The 17012-nt window shown below is 34.5% G+C and overlaps 1 protein-coding gene across 1 annotated transcript; it reads right to left on the bottom strand.

Annotated features, from left to right (window-relative positions):
- Positions 1-2273: 2273 nt before the first annotated feature.
- LOC145583159 (ABC transporter G family member 14-like) lies at positions 2274-7671 on the bottom strand. The gene is made up of 5 exons (XM_081640331.1): positions 7428-7671; positions 6480-7251; positions 5667-5849; positions 4761-4948; positions 2274-3260 (listed from the first exon to the last, which is right to left on the bottom strand). The coding sequence occupies exons 1-5, from the start codon at positions 7539-7541 to the stop codon at positions 2601-2603; spliced, it is 1917 nt and encodes a 638-aa protein (XP_081496457.1). The 5' UTR covers positions 7542-7671; the 3' UTR covers positions 2274-2600.
- Positions 7672-17012: the final 9341 nt, after the last annotated feature.

The raw sequence follows: 17012 nt of genomic DNA, 5'->3' as shown, positions 1-17012 counted from the left end.
TCTCCTCTGCTCTCCTCCTCTCTACTCTACTCCATTACTAAATCCTCTAAAATCACTACCATTACAATGATTATTTGACGAAAGATTATAATCATAATAATAATTATTATACTTATGCAATTGTAATTGTATTTGAGGCTATTAATTGGATGATATCTTTTAAAGATAATAAAGGTCTCTTGGTTGGGCCTAGTTATCTTTGATAGTATTAGTCCAGCCCAGCTAAAACAAAAGAAATTCGTTGAGTGGAAGGCCGAAACTTATACTAAAGGTTATAAGGTATTGGTTGGGCCTACTTATATGAATACAGCATTCGAAATGTTTGTTTTGAAATTGGAGACTTGGTGTGGAGCTCCTTATTACTACTCCCTCCGTTTTTAAATACTTGCTCCATTTTTTCATGCGCGGAGTTTTAGGAAAAATTAAAAAAAGTAATAAAATATAGAGGTAGTGGGGTTGGTGGAAGAATAAAAAATTATAAAAAGCAAAAGTAGTGGAGAAATTGGAGGGGAGAGAATATGAATTTAATATGATATTTGTTGGGCCCACTAGGTGGTAGAAATGAATTTAGTATTGTAAAAACTTTCCAAATAAGGAATTGGAGTAAGTATTTAAAAATGGCCGAAAAAGGAAAGTGGAGCAAGTATTTAAAAACGGATGGAGTAAAATATAAACTTTGTACAAATTTTTTCGCATAACTTTTCATTTGTTTAACACCTAAAATGTTGCACAAACTTTTAAAAAAATCAAGTGTACAATAATTATTGTACATCCATTTTAAATCTCTCTTAAAGTGATTAAAAGTTACCCCTAAAATGAATAAAAGTTACCCTAATATGTATAAAAGTAACCCAAAACAAATAAAAATAATCTACGTTTTATTGGTAAAGAATCACATTTTAAATGACTAAAATTTAATTATTAGTGATTGAAAGTAATTTTATCACCCTTATAAAACTTTTCTTGTTCGATTTATAAAAAAAAATCATATTATGTTCAAAGTTACCCAAAAAAAGGCAAAAAATTACCCTAAATTGACTTAAAGTTACCCCTATACTGCTCGATGTACACTAATATTAGTGTAAACCGGATGTATACAAAAGTTTTTGAAAATGTTGTGGTTTGTTTCATCATTTCATGTATTTGTGTAACACAGGATTGTATATATATACTACTATATATTTACAACTATTACAAAGACTTTCATTATAGCACAAGATAAGCACAGTTTAGTTGACATAAGATGACATGATCTTCATTGCATATTTTACTATTATTATGTACCTTGGCTACTGCATATCATAAGATGAGCGCAATTTAGATAGTTTAAGGCCTTATTCTTTTGAGCTTTTGGCTAGAGAAAAACAAATTTCAGCAGAGCAGAACATGTGTCAACAGAGCAGATTAAATCAGCAAAGCCAAATAGATATCAATATAGTAGATTAGCTCTAAAGAACAGGGCCCAAGTGTATACTAGAAAAGAGATGAGTAAGACTCTTGCCCATATTGCTCCATAACTTTTGAATTTATCGCATCTAATCTAGCTTAGGAGGCTAATTAGGGTTGCGTCACCCCCTGGCCCTCCATATAACTTTTGAATTTATCGCATGTTAGGGGAGAAAGCTTAGAGGGCTAATTAGGGTTGCGTTCCCCCCAACCACTCCATATAACTTTTGAATTCATCGCATCTAAGGGCAGAGCTAGCTAAGGGGGCTAATTAGGTTTGCGTTTCCACCACCCCCGACCCCTCCATAATTTTTGAATTTATCGCACCTAAGGGCATAGCTAGCTTAGAGGGTAATAAGGGTTGCATTTTGCCCCCCCCCCCCCCCCCTCCACATTTCGTAAATGAATAAAGTAGTGGGATTTTATTGGTTTGGGACTTGTATAGCCTATCAAGAGTCTCAACCATGACTTACATTTTTCCACTATTTTAAATTAAATACGGAGTACAACTTTGATGTTTACTTTTTTCTCTCCCACAAATATTTTTGTCCCCATAATAAATTATATAATTTATCAACTCTGCACATTCATGCATATATTGAAACAAAAAACAAATATGAAGATTATATAATTTAAATGTAGCATGATTCTAATACTTAATGGTTGGATCTATTTTTCTTCTTGAACCTAACATGCATGTTGAAAAAATAATACACATGTATACTTAAAACGTTGAGAATTTAAAGAAGATTTGAAATAAATGATAAAAAAAAAAAATTGAAGCTAATTTAATCGGTAATTAGACTAAATTGAAAAAAAGTTGAAGGTAAATTAATTGGTAATAATTAGATTAATATATATAGTGCATCAAAACAATTGCTAGTTTAGGTAAAAATGCTTCTAGTACTCCATAATACTTAGCTTTAGTATACATGATCATAAGTAGTACCATTTCATTTCTATAGAAGTACTTACCGCCAAAATTATGATTTTCTTGTCTAAATTACAATTATTTTTCAAGTGAAAGAAAAATGGAGTGAACCCTTAAAGTTTTCTAAGTTAATAAAGCACTACTCCATTCATATATCCTCGGGTGTATAATAGACAAGCCCTCAAAAAGACGTATATATACTTTCCTGCCACTACATAAAAGTTCACCTCATGCGTACTCGTTGTAATGCTAAGTAAGCAACTATTCTATAGCCCACCAACATTAGTCCCAAGACACAAACATCCATCCATAAATGATTGAGGCCCATTGATTTTACAGCAGGAACATCAATAACTTTGCACCATTCCCATTTTCCCATCTTCAAGCAAGGGTAAGTATCATCTTCTTGGTATTGTACACCAAGGAGTAACTTGTAACAATAGTAGCTATAACTCAAGTACTTAAGCCACACAATGAAAGGAGGGATTTGTTGGACATAGTAGCCTCCGGCGATTAGGAACACTAGGGTTGTGACCGATGCCAAGGTGGTTGCCGGTTTGATGTCCATTAGTATTGCACCTATTGCAAGGCCTAGGCTTTGAGCAACCAAAACATTGTAAAGGACAACAATGAGAGAAAGAATAAAGATGATAGGGTTTGGCTTTAGTCCACCCATCCAATATATTATGAAGACAAAGGCGGTAGGTAGGGCTAGCTCCAAGGGTAAGTCTCCTATTGTTCTTGCTAGAAAGTATGAGGAGAGCTTGTACATTCCTGATGTGCGTTCCTTGATTAGCATTCTTCGTTCTTGTGGAAAGGTGAAAACCGCATTATATAAAGGGTAAAAACCCCAAAATACGGAAAAGAAGAAAATCAAAGCAACCTGCACAATATTGATAATATATATAGTCAGATAACAATATCAACCTAAATAATTACTACCTCTGTTAATTGTTATGTGTAACTTTGGGGTATTATTTGTGAGATATAAAATATTCTAAAGTTGCACATAACATTTACGGAGGTAGTATATACAGTTCATCTACGAACAATGAAAATGGTGCTCATAAACCTACATATGCTTAACACTGGTATGAGTCACATGATATTTATATATAGGTTTAAGAGCACTATGCTCGAAACTCTTGAGAAAGATACACCCAGTTGCATAAAATAATTTTTGTAGAGAAAGGTAAATGAGAATCACCTTATCAAAAGTATAAATCATTTACCACTTTATATCTTAAACAACTTTCACTTCTAAGCTTACATAAAAGTAACTTTATCGTGCCCACTAGAAGTACATAAACTACATGGGCTTTTAGTACTGAGTAGTAAAAGATGAAAAATCTAAATCACATGCAATTCGTGGTGGAGGTTAAATCAAATCCATCAATAAGCCTAAAGAAACAATTAAATTGATGAAGAATAAAGTAAAGAAATAGCAAAACTAAATCTTTAGTGGTTAGTAAGGAGGTACGAGAATCAATATAAAGATAACAAATCTAATACTAAACGGGAATTTCATTAATTTTGAGTATTGCTTTAACTTGAATAAAATCTCCAATCTTAAAGTAAGATGCTATGTTTAATTTAATAATAAAATTCTTTGAATTGATTTTTATTATTACTTTATCAAATTCCGTACTCAGTATAGTCGTATTAAGTAAGGCATAATTAGTAGTTTGATTATCTTAAAAAGTAAATTAATAAAATTATTATCTTATAACTTTGCTGATAAGCTTCTTTATTAGAACACAATATTTAAAGTTGTAAATTAGCTAGACCACTAAGTTTTCTTTGTCCTATAGTTTCATAACAATACTAGTTTGTGGTACCTAAGTCCTAAGATGTGGCTGAAAGAAGTCTCTCTCTATCAAACCCTAAATCTGCCATCTAAATTAAAGTCAGTAAGAGAGCTAGCCAACGAGGAGTTTTAAGACTCTAACTGTTAGAGTCATTTATGACTCTAACAAGGGTATAATCGTCCATTTACTTTTACCACACTTGAAAAAAATAATGTCATAACACATGTTGGTATTTCATTATACTTTAGATAGTATCACCATGATACCAATCACCTTATTCATTGATACCAACGAACATAAAATTGTTTTGATGGTATCGATATAATTTGTTGTTGGTATCATGTGAAATACCAACGTGTGCTGTTAGAGTCATAAATACCAACGTGTGCTGTTAGAGTCATAAATGACTCTAACGGTTAGAGTCCTAGAATTCCTCCTAGCCAACTGCTCTAACTTAACCTCTTATATCGACTGAGTATCGAACAAACTCATGATCGTGATGTGTAATCTCTACAAACATGATATGGTACAAAATTTTACAAAAAAGGAATGAAAGAAAATGAAAGGTAGCTTACTCTATCTTCAATGTGGGATTCAGGGGTGTGCCACCAAAGGAGCCCACCAAGGGTGGCAACACTTAAGACCTGGAAGATTCTGAGCCTATTAAATGCTTCAAATCTCCTTTCTTTCATCCCTCTCTGTAGCAATACTTTGAATTGGTGCCACCAGCTTGTGCACCATTGTTCTCCTTTTCTGTCTTTCCCTAATTATCATAATAATTTGTGATTAGACAACACATAATTACAAATGCCTAATCAATATGATATGACATAATGTTATGTTAGTATACATATATAATCTCTTCCATAATAAAATAATATTTGTAAAATTTTGATTATATATTGCTATAAATAAATAATGATATCTTTCTGTTTTTTTTTGTTCTATATTTTTAATTGCTTTGCTCGTGATTTCATGTTCTACCTACCTTAACTATTTTTTTTTTTTTTTTTGTCATATCACATTTACCGTCTTAACCCCGGCCCCCCTTCCACAAGAATTGCAACTACACACATTCTTTTATATTATTAATTTTTTTCTTAAGGTGAGTACAATGAGATATTTTTCATTATTCATGACATGTAATTTATATTTACTAGCTCTAACTTCCTGCTTTCTAAGTATGTAAATAATTGGCTATTACAATATTACCTTAATTATTTGTGTCAGAAACATATACGTGTTCAAGTGTCAGTCTGTCAAATTCAACTATCTTATAAAGTAATAAACTCATAAATAAACACAGTTTAAAACGGAGAAGTGTGAACCCGACACGACAACACAAGTACTTAAGTGTAACTAAAAAAACATAGGGGAGTGCTAGCTATTATATTACTTCTTAATCATTATTATAATTATGCATGTCCATTATTAACTAATTCTTGAAAGGAATAATAAAAGTAGGTAAAGAAGTTATATACTTGTTGTGTTAGAGGCATCTTTCTTCCAACCGTAATTAGCCGTTTCCAAATTACAAAGTTCAGTCTTCAATCTTGTTGATATATTCTTTTCATAAGCAGAAATTAGAGCTTCTCTCACTTGTTTCTTTTCTTGCTCCATATTTTCACCTGTCTCCATTGCATGCTTGGACTCCGGCCCAATACCTAAAAAAAGTTAAAACATAATTAATAAAGAAGAAAAGAAGATTAACTTTTAACACAACTTGTTAATATTGTAATTAGTACTTTTTATTTGATTTCTAGTACAATTATGACATGTCAAGCATTACTTAGACAATCTTGGTTGAAGTATAAAGTGAAGCAAGTAAAGGTGAAAAGGAAGTTTAAGACTTAGTCACCTTGAACTTAATCATGTTGCTTGTCTATACATGTTTAATTATATAACTAATTAAGGTTAATGAGAGATTATCATGATATATGTTAGCACATTATAAACCTTAGCACCAAACAATGGGTGGGGTCACCATTATATTATTTGAAGGTAAGTGGGCTAGTCCTAATTCTTTCTTCCACTTCCAAATTTATAAGTAAAGTTACAATGATGATAAATCATGATCACTCCCACCACTTTGAGGATAGTATAGTAGGCCATAAAGCTTACCCCAATCATAATATACAAGTACTATTATAATTATTGATTACCCTTTATTATCTAATATATCTACTTTAATTGTTAAGATTAGATGAGTGTAAATAAAATCTTAAAATATAATTTGTAACTAAAATTAACTTGATTTTTTAAGTTAAAATGTACAAAAGTTTATGTTGGCTTACCACTAGCGAGGTCTAGGAGAAGATCGGCAGGGTTAATTGTCAAGGAGGTTGAAAATCCGACCGAATTGAAATATTCTAGAGCGGAGGAGGCAGACCCGTAATAGATGGGTCTGCCCTCGGATAGAAGTACCACCTTGTGGAACATGTGGTATAGACGACTAGATGGTTGGTGGATCGTGGTGATTACAGTCCGTCCCCCCTCAGCCAGACCCTTAAGGGTGACCATGATACGTAAAGCCGTGGTTGAATCTAGGCCCGAAGTAGGCTCATCTAATAACATTAGGCTTGGGTTAATCAACATCTCCTGACCTATGCTAACCCTCTTTTTTTCTCCTCCTGAGATACCCCTTACTAATGGGCCTCCAATCATACTATTTCTCACCCGGCCTAGGCCCAACTCTGCTACCACGCGTTCCACCTGGCTTACTTTAACTTCGTGAGCCAGGGCGCTTGGTAGCCTTAAAAGGGCTGTAAACAATAAGGTCTCAAATACTGTGAGGTGAGGGTATAGTACATCATCTTGAGCAACAAAGCCTGTACGTCTCTTTATTGAACCGGAGAAAGGTTGGCCGTTGTAGGTGATTTTACCGCTTAGTAACTTGCCACCAATCCTTCCGCCGAGGGCGCTTAGTAGGGTGGTTTTACCGCTACCCGAAGGACCTAGCATGGCTAGGATCTCTCCCGGACATACCACGCCACTAACACCATTAAGGATGGTCTTTTCCTTGCATTTTTGACCTTGCAACTTTACCTTGTACACCACTTCCTCAAACTAAAAAAAGCAAGAAATTAAAGTAGGCTTGTTAGAAACTAACGTTTAGTAGAAGTAATTATAAACACAACAAAGACATGCTAAACATACATACACAAACTATATCAATTTTTCACACGTAAGATATTAAGAGAGGCTGTTTCCAATTGACCCGAAATAAGGATAGAATGAAAAACCTTTAAAGCGATGGGGAAAACGGGTTCCAACATCGTGGGAAGATCTTGGAGGGTTGTATTATTGTTATTACAGCCGTTATTCTCCGGCTTTGGTGCTATGCAATTGAAGGGCATAAGTGATTTTCTTAGGATGATTTGTTCTAGTTGTTATTTAATTAATTTGGAGATTATTAGTGGAGGGAATAAGAGAATAAGAGAAAAAGAGAGGAAGAAAGAGTTTGAGAAGGTGTTTGTTAAAAAAACAAGTTTGGTGTTGGATGTCCAAAGTGAGGAGAGGGACAAATGTAAGTATATATAGTGAGAAAATGAAAAAGGAGGCGCCAAGAGGATTGCTTTGTTAATTAGTTTGTTTTTGTTGTATGAGAGTTTATTGCTAAAGAGAGTGTCACTTAAGTTATGTTTATTCTAGGCTTGCTTATGGGTTCTAATTGGGTCCTTATTATGAGTCACGATAACCTTTTCGTATAATACTATTTAAAGTAGCAACAGGTTGTTTAAATCAGGTTTTGCTCAACTTAGTTTGATTAACAAATTAGTTAAGGTAAAAGTCATTTACTTCAGTGCCATTTAAGGTAAGGACTTCATCAATTTAGTACAAATTTAAGTCAGATACGATTGTTCTTTTTAAAAAATTATTAATCAATATTTGTCAAGTTGTGATAGTTTTCAGTCATGGTCATAATCGGACTTTAATTTTAGATGCAATTAAGGACTGAATCGAATAATTAGATCTGATAAATAGATACGTGGGTCACTTCTAGTTGTACTACTAAACCCATTAGTTATAGTTAGTGATGAGATTGATCTCATTCCGATGTTAACTTTTGATATTAATTAAGTCACTCTAGGATCTTTTGCTTTTGCTTATTAGGTGCAAAGAAAAATTCTTATTCATCACTATTTATTCAATTTATCTTCTAAATCGAATTTTCGGCCCCAAGAACACTTCTTTCTTTTTAGCCGAAAGGTTAATATTAGGCTAAATTATGTAACAATGTAAACATATTATTATTCCACATGATTATTAGAATCCACTAGATTTTTTTATCTTAATCAATTAATAGTGATAAGTTTATCTCTCTTTATTTTGTTATCTTTCCTTGATCAATCACTCTACCACCTTTTGCATGCCTCTAATTCTTTGTCTCAAAATATTCCTTTGTTCACTCTTCCATTATATTCTTCAGTCTATGTCAAAATTTTCAGCCTCGTGTTTCAAAGATAGGTTATTGTTAAAGTTAAACCAATGCGTGTGAATGGTGTGATGTACAAGAGCATACAATGAATATCCATTGTAGTACTACTAGCTAGAAATTGATTTTTATGTAGATAATATGTATAGTTGGAATGCTATTGTAAATAGAATTCATGTGAAGTTATTAGATTCTTTATTCATGGCTATGTTTTGGATTCGAGTCAAGATTTGTGATTAAGGGGAGTTATGGACCATGAGAGTTGAAAAAGTTAGAAGCAAGGTTTGAACCATTAATCACACGAACATGTGAAATCATTTAGACCTTATTCTTTTCATCTTAAAAAAATCAATAATATACAATAAGATATCTTGTATTTTTTTTTTTTAAATGTGTGATTAATTCCGATTTTGATGATTAAGTTGGATAACAATGTAAATTAACAAAATATAAGGGACATAATAATGAATTAGTAAAAAATCGATTTACTTGAGGCTAGCAAGACCTTACTTAAGGTTGTTTGGTATCAAGCGCTCCATATGAAGGCTCAAAAATCTGGAGAAAAACCTTATATATGATGGTACACCATCACTTTAGCGTAGTGGTCCATATTAGTTATCAGTATGTTTTATACAAGTTACGTCGAATAGGAGTACGTATGTTTGTGATGCATGACATACTATTGATTTATTGAGAGGTAACTCATTACAGGTGTCCTGATATTTCTCAGCCTCTAATAACTTAAGTCTTTAATGACTAATAATAATTCTCATTGTTATTAAGTTGTACTTAGATAGTATCATCTTAATACCAATAAAAAAGTACTACCTCTGGCTTTATTTAGTTGACACGTTTTGACTTTAGTACTATATTCACAAATTTTCCTTTGACCGTTTTTGTGCTTTATACGTAATGAAAAATATAGTCATGTAAGATCTTGTTATATTCGTCACGATATATATTTTCAAAATATAACCTTTTCATAATTTTTGCTTATCGGTAATTAAAGATATTAATTGTTGAATTTATGCATTGACAAACGTGACTAAAGAAACGTGTCAATTAAAAAAAAAAACGAAGGGAATATATTGGTACGACTAGATATTATTTGGTGCAAATTCAAAAGAATAAGTATTATATTGAAACTGCTTAGGATCTTTTGATAGTTGTTTAAACTTGTACTTATTCTTAGAATGCACAGAAGATGCATAATATCAGTACTCAGTAATTTGCGTGGGTAATGTACTTAATATGAATGCAAGTTGGTAAGGTGTACTTTGTGATAAAAACATCATGGTGGATGTACCTTAATATGGTTTGTAGGAGTCACTTATATATGGTGTGGGTTCAAGATAACATTAAGATCCTTTGTAATCACATCAGTCGAGCCAGCTACGAAAATTATGTGTTTATTTAATCAAATTTTTATATTACGTTTGAGCTTAAACTATGTGTTTTTCCTACTTCATGGAAAGTCACACTATTACAAGGAGTAAAGGTCTGTTCACTTCAGCTTAATTTTAGTTCATTTCAGTTCAATTAAGCTCCAATCAATTCGTTTCATTTCAGCTCATAATTTTCATCTCTCATAAAATATTCATTTGAGCTCAATTCAGTTCATTTCATTTCAGCTCAATTCAGTAAATGTGAACAGATCCTAAATGATGCAAACATGCAATTATTGGCTTGGCGGTATCAATTTTTGAAATCACCAGCTCCGATCCCAAGTAAAGCTTACCGACGAAAATAAAAAATTGTTTCCACAAAGTCATCAAGTATCTACTCTTAAATGCAAAGGAGGTATATTTAAAGAATATAAACTCCATTTATTAAAATTCTAATTTGAGATTGGATTTGATAATCTTATACACTTCTTCACAAAATATTCTCCTTCCCCTAGTTTAGAATCTTGCCCACTTACTTAATTAAGCCAATTCAAGTATTAATTCGACCGACCATGAGTTGGAAGAAATTTACATGTTAAAGAAAATCATCTATAGGAAAAATTATGAATTTAAATTAATTTAATTTCGAAATAGGTGGCTATATGAATAGAGAATAAAGAGTAGAGACACTTTTAAGATTAAGTGTTGTATATATTTTTATAATTTGGCAAAATGATTCCTATTTTGCAAGTGGCGTTTTAATTAAGCTTTACATATACACCTCCCCACCAAGTTTTGTCCAAATGGAATCCCTAGATTTTACTATAATTTTTATTTCACTTTTTTTCTCTAGACTCAATTTACTAAAGTAATTAAACTAATTTATTAAAACTAAAAAGTATTTAAATTAGTCAATGGGGGAAGGTATATTTGGCCCTAGTTTCATTTTTATAATTAATCTCATATACCCACACGTACATAGAATTAGCATCTTAGTTAAATAAAAATATAATATTTTTAGTACTCCTCCTCTCTTAAAATTAAATTGCAGTCACAATATACCTGATACTCTAATTAGACGACTCTCATATTCTCTAATTCATTCTTTTTTTTTTTCCCTGAATTGAAATCATTTTTTATTGAGTATGATTAGTTGAAAGATGTTAATTTGCGTAGATCTAAACTATTTTCGGTTTGGTTGTCCTATTTCGCTTAAGTCTACAAGAATTAAAACCATTTCAATCATAAACCAACTCTAAGCTAGTTTGAACATCAATCAACTAAGCTAGAAGCATAAATTTAACATGGCTCATTGATTATTTAATAGCCATGTCAATTTGGAGGAGGTGTATAACCTTTTATAATTAATCGTGAGGAAGAAAATAATACAAAATTTGGCTAAGTTAAGAAATTGAAAATTTATATATTATTTCAAATTAGGTCAAAAATTATTAGTCTAAACAAATATTGTAAAGTGAGAGATAGCTCAACTGGTTAGAGTTCTCCTCCTGGTTCTAGGTGATCTTAGGATCGATTTTCAACACCAGCCCTTGAGGCTCTCTAAACACCCAAAAAAAAAAAAAAAAAAGGTAACTCGATATAGTATAAACATATTAGGTGATTTAGGTCACTCGAAGCAACTTATCTATGACAATTAATTTCGAACGAAAAGGGTACATTAGTTCAACTTATAGAAGAAAAAAAATGTAATTGATTGAATATAAAGGAAAGTGAAAGTAAGTCTAATGCCTTTTTGTCATCATAAGAACGCCAAAATGATTCTTGTATAGTCGAGCACTAGAGGAATTTAACTATAAATGTGAGTGGTTTCTTTCTAATCCTACTAGTAAACTTTCAACATTCGTATCTTCGAAATTCGATATCATTGCTAAATGCTTGATTATTGCCTTTGCCTGCCCTTTTTTTCTTCTCTTTTTAACCTTTTATCATAACCCTTTTTCATAGAGTGCATGTTTTCGTAATTACTAGTATGTATGATATTTGTTTATTTAGTTAATGATGTGAAGAAATATAATGGTAGAGTATAAAACATCTTTCTGGGCCTTAACCATCAGCTTAAGCTTTTGGTTGAGATGGTCCTCTAACATGGTATCCGAGCCAGCGTGACACAAAGGTCACGGGTTTGAATCTCATCCGCCCCTCCTTCAAAGTGAAATTAATTCGCAATAGGTACGGGTGAGCCTGTGTTGATTCCACATTTCAAGCCCCTCTCATGTAATTACACGGAAATTGCTTATGCAAAATAATATGATTTAGAAGGTAGATGTTTCTCTAATATAGTACAATATCAATCTTAGATGTTTCTCTCATGTATATGATTGAAAGTGACGTAAGTAACTTCTTCTATTTTGTGTCAAGTTTTTTTTTTTTTAGTTTCTGCAATTTCTCGTGCTTTTGAAGAATTTTAATTTTATGTCAATTACTAAAGATAATTATTTTTTTGTGTACAATGTACTACATAGACTAGGGTGCTACTCCATAATATTCACTTAGGAGTTAAAAGCAAACTTTTGTAGGTCTAACGGCTGCCTTGATGCTTTGTCCCTCAGCTTCCTCTCTTCTCCTCTCTTTTTAGATTTTTAAAATTCCAAAAGGACAAAGGTGATGGTTGATGGAAGCTATGTCTTTGATTCCAAATATATTATAAGAAAGAAATTAAAAGGCAAAAAATAATCTACTAGGTTTTGAATTTTGAAATTATTATACTTCAAAAATCAACCAATTTTCGTTGCTCTACAACTAATGATACATGAACAATGAGTGCTCGCAAGTTGTATGAATAAACTTCAATTGATCATTATTATGATCCATTATTGATATGGATCTTGTTGTTCTTTTAACACATAGTTAATTGTAGGCTTGGTGATAATAATGTACAATTGTGAGTAGTGTCTTGGTGTGTGAAAAATCAATTGTAGTAAAAAAAACGTGACTGGCGTGACACTTTTGTGTAACAATGGTTAATGGCCCTGTATCAAGTCACAAGTAGGGATGACAGTGGGTCGGGTTAAATGGGAGATCCGCCCCATCCCCGCCTAAATGGGGCGGGGATGGAGGGAGGTTTGGCGGGTGATGGGGCGGGGATGGGTATAAAATGTGTACCCGCCATGGGTGATGGGGCGGGTATGGATTTTAGAGTAGACCCACCCCATATCCGCCCCGCCCCGTACCTATCTTATATCCGCACCATATTTCTTTTAGAAGAGTTGAGAATTTATGAAACTTGATGCCCCATAAGAGTCAATAAGCTTGAATAGTAAAAGTCCTAATTTTCTTATCCTAATTTGATATAATTGTCATTAATGTGATACAATAGAGCATCATGGCAAAGGGTTTGGGACGATTTTGAGGCGGGTATGAGGTGGATATGAATATCCAAGTGGGTGATGGGGCGGGGATGGATCCTATCTCATACCCGGTGGGGCGGGTATAGATGTGGATAATTGTACCCGCCACGGGTGGTGGGGCGGGGATGGGTATAAGATTTTTAGGCGGGTATGGGTATGGAGGTACCATCATCCGCATCCGACCCGCCCCATTGTCATCCCTAGTCACAAGTGAAAACATCGCTTATCGTAATGTTTGGTCAAGTACTGTCAATTCCTCACCCGCCCCAATAACCTTACCTAACTCGAGGTTATTGAGAGAAACCCAACCCAAGACCCAACCTATTTGTCATATTTTGTAATAATATCATATTTTACAATATTTAATACTTCCTCTGTTTTTTAATAGTTGCAACACACACTTTTTCACGGTTTTCAATAAATGTGGGGTTCGCAAGATCTAATACACTTTAAAATGAGGTGAGTGGATGTTAGGAGTGTAATTTAGTGGGCCATGTGTTTTAAATAAGAGATATAATACATATTTTCTCTAATATAACTTTACATTTATAGTGTGTTGCAGGTATTGTGATATTTCCATTTTAGGGCAGTGTTGCAAGTATTAAAAAACGGAGGAAGTATAATTTTTTTAGCACGATACAAAAATCTAACCTAAATTGGATTCTTTGAACCGAATTGGTAGGTTTATGGCTTGATATCGTATTGCTTTGCTTGTACAGTGAAATTCTTTTATTCGATGGTAAGTAGTTAATATCATATAATTCGTGTAGCAATGAAAAAAAAAACCTTTTATGCTTTCCAATATTTATGCTAATCCCAAATTTTGTTTTAGGGAAAATCTATGGTATAACCTTGAAAATTTGAGTTCCATTATAAGTTTAAAGTGGATAATTCTTGGCGATTTTAACGAAGTGTATTTTCCGCATGAAAAATTTGGGGTCCGCCCCATTAATAGGGCAAAAGCTTTGTTAAAATGTATGCAAGTCTGTGGTCTAATTGGTTTAGGCTATAGTGGTCAAAAATTTACATGGACTAATAAAAGAACTAAAAATTGGTCCTATTTTCGTTAGAGCCAAGGTTTCAATGGAGTGGGTGAGCCTTTTTCCTTCTGGTTATTTAAGAGTTCTTCCTAGACTTACATCTGATCACTGTCCCATTTTGCTAAATTTTACCGAAACTAATGGATTCCAAGGCCCTAAACCTTTTCTCTATTAAAACAATGTGGTGTCCTGATCTCAGATTCTATAATCTTGTCTCATCTGAATGGTGTTCTTCTAATAATCCTTTCTTTGAGAGATTATATAGTTTGTCACATGTTTTTGAAAACTAAAATAAAAATGTTTTGGTAATATTTTTAAGAAAAAAGCTCACTTACTTGCTCGAATTGAAGGAATCCAATAATTTCAAAGGGATAAGTGGCTTCTCTAATTTCCTTTTCGAGCTAGAAAATGAGTTGTAGAAAGAACTTTTAGATGTTTTACATCAAGAGAAACTTTTCTAGATGATTAAATCTAGAGACAACTGTGTTTCTGGAAACAGAATGCTCCTGGGAGTCTTAGGGTAGTAAGGTATCAAGATGTCCTAGAGCTATGTCCAATGAATGTCCGAATTTCCCTCCGCTATGCCTTGCTGTCCGAGAGCTAGGCCTGCAAAAGAGAAAGAAGGTTAACTGCCCCGGGGGTGTGACCCGGGAAAGCCCCTCCAATGCTTAAGTCAGCGAATGTACTTTCTAGAGATAGAAAGTATAGAGAGAAAGAGTACTTTAGAGAGAGAAAGTAGAGAGAGAAGATTAGAGAATTAGGAAAAAGTTACCATCATCAATGATTGGAGATCTATTTATAGATGTACTTTCAGGTGGCAGAAATTGTACTTAATTGGACAGATTAGGGGTAAATCCGTACTTTGCACTGACTAATGATGGGCTGGATCATGGAGAGGTATTTTCGTAATTCCAGGTCAATGGGCTTAGGACAATGGACTAGGCCCAAACATTTAGCCCCACGCGTGATGTGGGAACGGGATCGCATGAAGTTTGGATATCACGCGGAATAGAGATGAGAGAAGTTGTCACATATGCTGAAGTAAATCCCAAGGCCTATCTGAGGGCTAAAACGAGCCCCAAGAGGATCTGAGGGCTAAAATGAGCCCCAAGCGACCTGCAAGGGTGAAAACCATCCCCAAGCAATGCATTGAAGGTACTTTAAGTCAGATGATTGAGCAGTTTGGAGAGCTAAGCTTGATGATGGCTTAGGGATAGCCGATGATCTTTCCCTTTTCAGAATATTTTCTTCAGGTTGAGCTCCATGTATTTGCTGAAGGCATGTCTTGTCTCCATTTTTTAATAAGCTAGGGATTTCTAGAGATAATCTGATGATTCCCTGCTAATTAAGCTGGTAATTAAGCTTAATCCTCCAATGGTGACTTTTTGGGCTCAAGCATCACCTAGGCCCATTTGAACCAGGGTTTTGAGGAATTGCCATCTCCTTAGCTTGAACATATGAACTCTCACCTCACCTCATTTGGTTTTTACTCGATCTTTTCATTTTCCTTAGAGAATTTTCAAAGCTTTCTCCAATTTTCTCCCAAGTCTTTGAGAGTTTGAGTTGTTCAAGTCACATCATTTGAGTTCACATCACTAAGTTCATCCAAGTTCATCAAGATCTTCAAAGGTATGTGAAAATTTCTTCACTTTTGATTCGAATTTGTAGATCCGAAAGCATGTGTAGGTGTTTGTGAATTTTGAATTTCTGAATTTTGAAATTATTTTCGGGATATGCCTATGAATTTCGGCTGGGTGTAATTAAATTCCGAATCTGTTTTTTTTTTTTTTTTTTTTTTTTTTTTTTTTTTTTTTTCGGGTTTTCTAGGGGTATGCTAGGCTGAAAATTAGAGTGTTTGGGTTTGATAATTTAAGGGTGCACACCTGAGGTAGATGACCTAATTTATGAATTTGGGTTGGAGATTAAGCCATGGTCTTGAGGGTAGTTGCATACCGAGGGGCGTGATTACTGCCGAGGGGGGTAAGCTATGCCGAGGGATGTGGGCTATGCTGAGAGGGTGAGGTATGTCCGAGGGGGTTTGCTTGCGGGATGCAAATGAGAACGCTAAGCGGATGGAGAGGATTTAGATGAGAGATTTTGGGTTTATTGAAGTGAGAGAGTCGAGGGATGGTGAGTGAGCGAGGTGTGCGAGGTGCTATGCCTAGTGGGTAACGCACCCATACCTCAGGGCTTGATGCCCATGCCGAAGGGGTATGGGGTGCTGGCCGAAGGGGTACCTCGCACACTCGGTGGCTTGCTTGGCCGAGAGAGAAGTGTGAGGCATGAGGGAGATCTGAGGCTTGCCGCGCACCTACCGAGGGGGGTCGTGTGCGAGGCCGAGGGGGGTGAGCTGCAGGCCGAAGGGGGTGCTGGCGCGCCGAGTGACTGCTCGGCTGGAGAGAGAGAGAGTGCTGAGGGCGAGCCAGCCGCAAGCCGAGGGATTTACCTTGGTGATTTTTTAGGACTTTTAAATGGGTGAGAGCCAAGATTAGGCTGAGAGCTATTACCCTCGTCAGGCCGAGGGGGGTCATAGGCCAGCCGCGCATCAGCCGAGGGGGTGGCTGTGCGGTCGAGGGCTTGCTTGATGAGCTGAAGTGGC

Source organism: Chenopodium album, chromosome 2 (assembly GCF_948465745.1).
Source record: "Chenopodium album chromosome 2, dcCheAlbu1.1, whole genome shotgun sequence".
Classification (NCBI taxonomy): domain Eukaryota; kingdom Viridiplantae; phylum Streptophyta; class Magnoliopsida; order Caryophyllales; family Amaranthaceae; genus Chenopodium; species Chenopodium album.
The sequence above is the reverse complement of the archived record's forward strand: the minus strand, read 5'-3'. Positions and strand labels throughout refer to the sequence as shown.

Bases quoted from the DNA above. Each gene is read 5' to 3' on its own strand.
- LOC145583159 (XM_081640331.1), bottom strand. From the start codon at position 7,541: ATGCCCTTCAATTGCATAGCACCAAAGCCGGAGAATAACGGCTGTAAT. The intron at 4,949-5,666 runs GTATATAACTTC...TATGATAATTAG, and splicing joins AGATGCCTCTAACACAACAA to GGAAAGACAGAAAAGGAGAA. The intron at 3,261-4,760 runs GTAAGCTACCTT...AATATTGTGCAG, and splicing joins AATCCCACATTGAAGATAGA to GTTGCTTTGATTTTCTTCTT.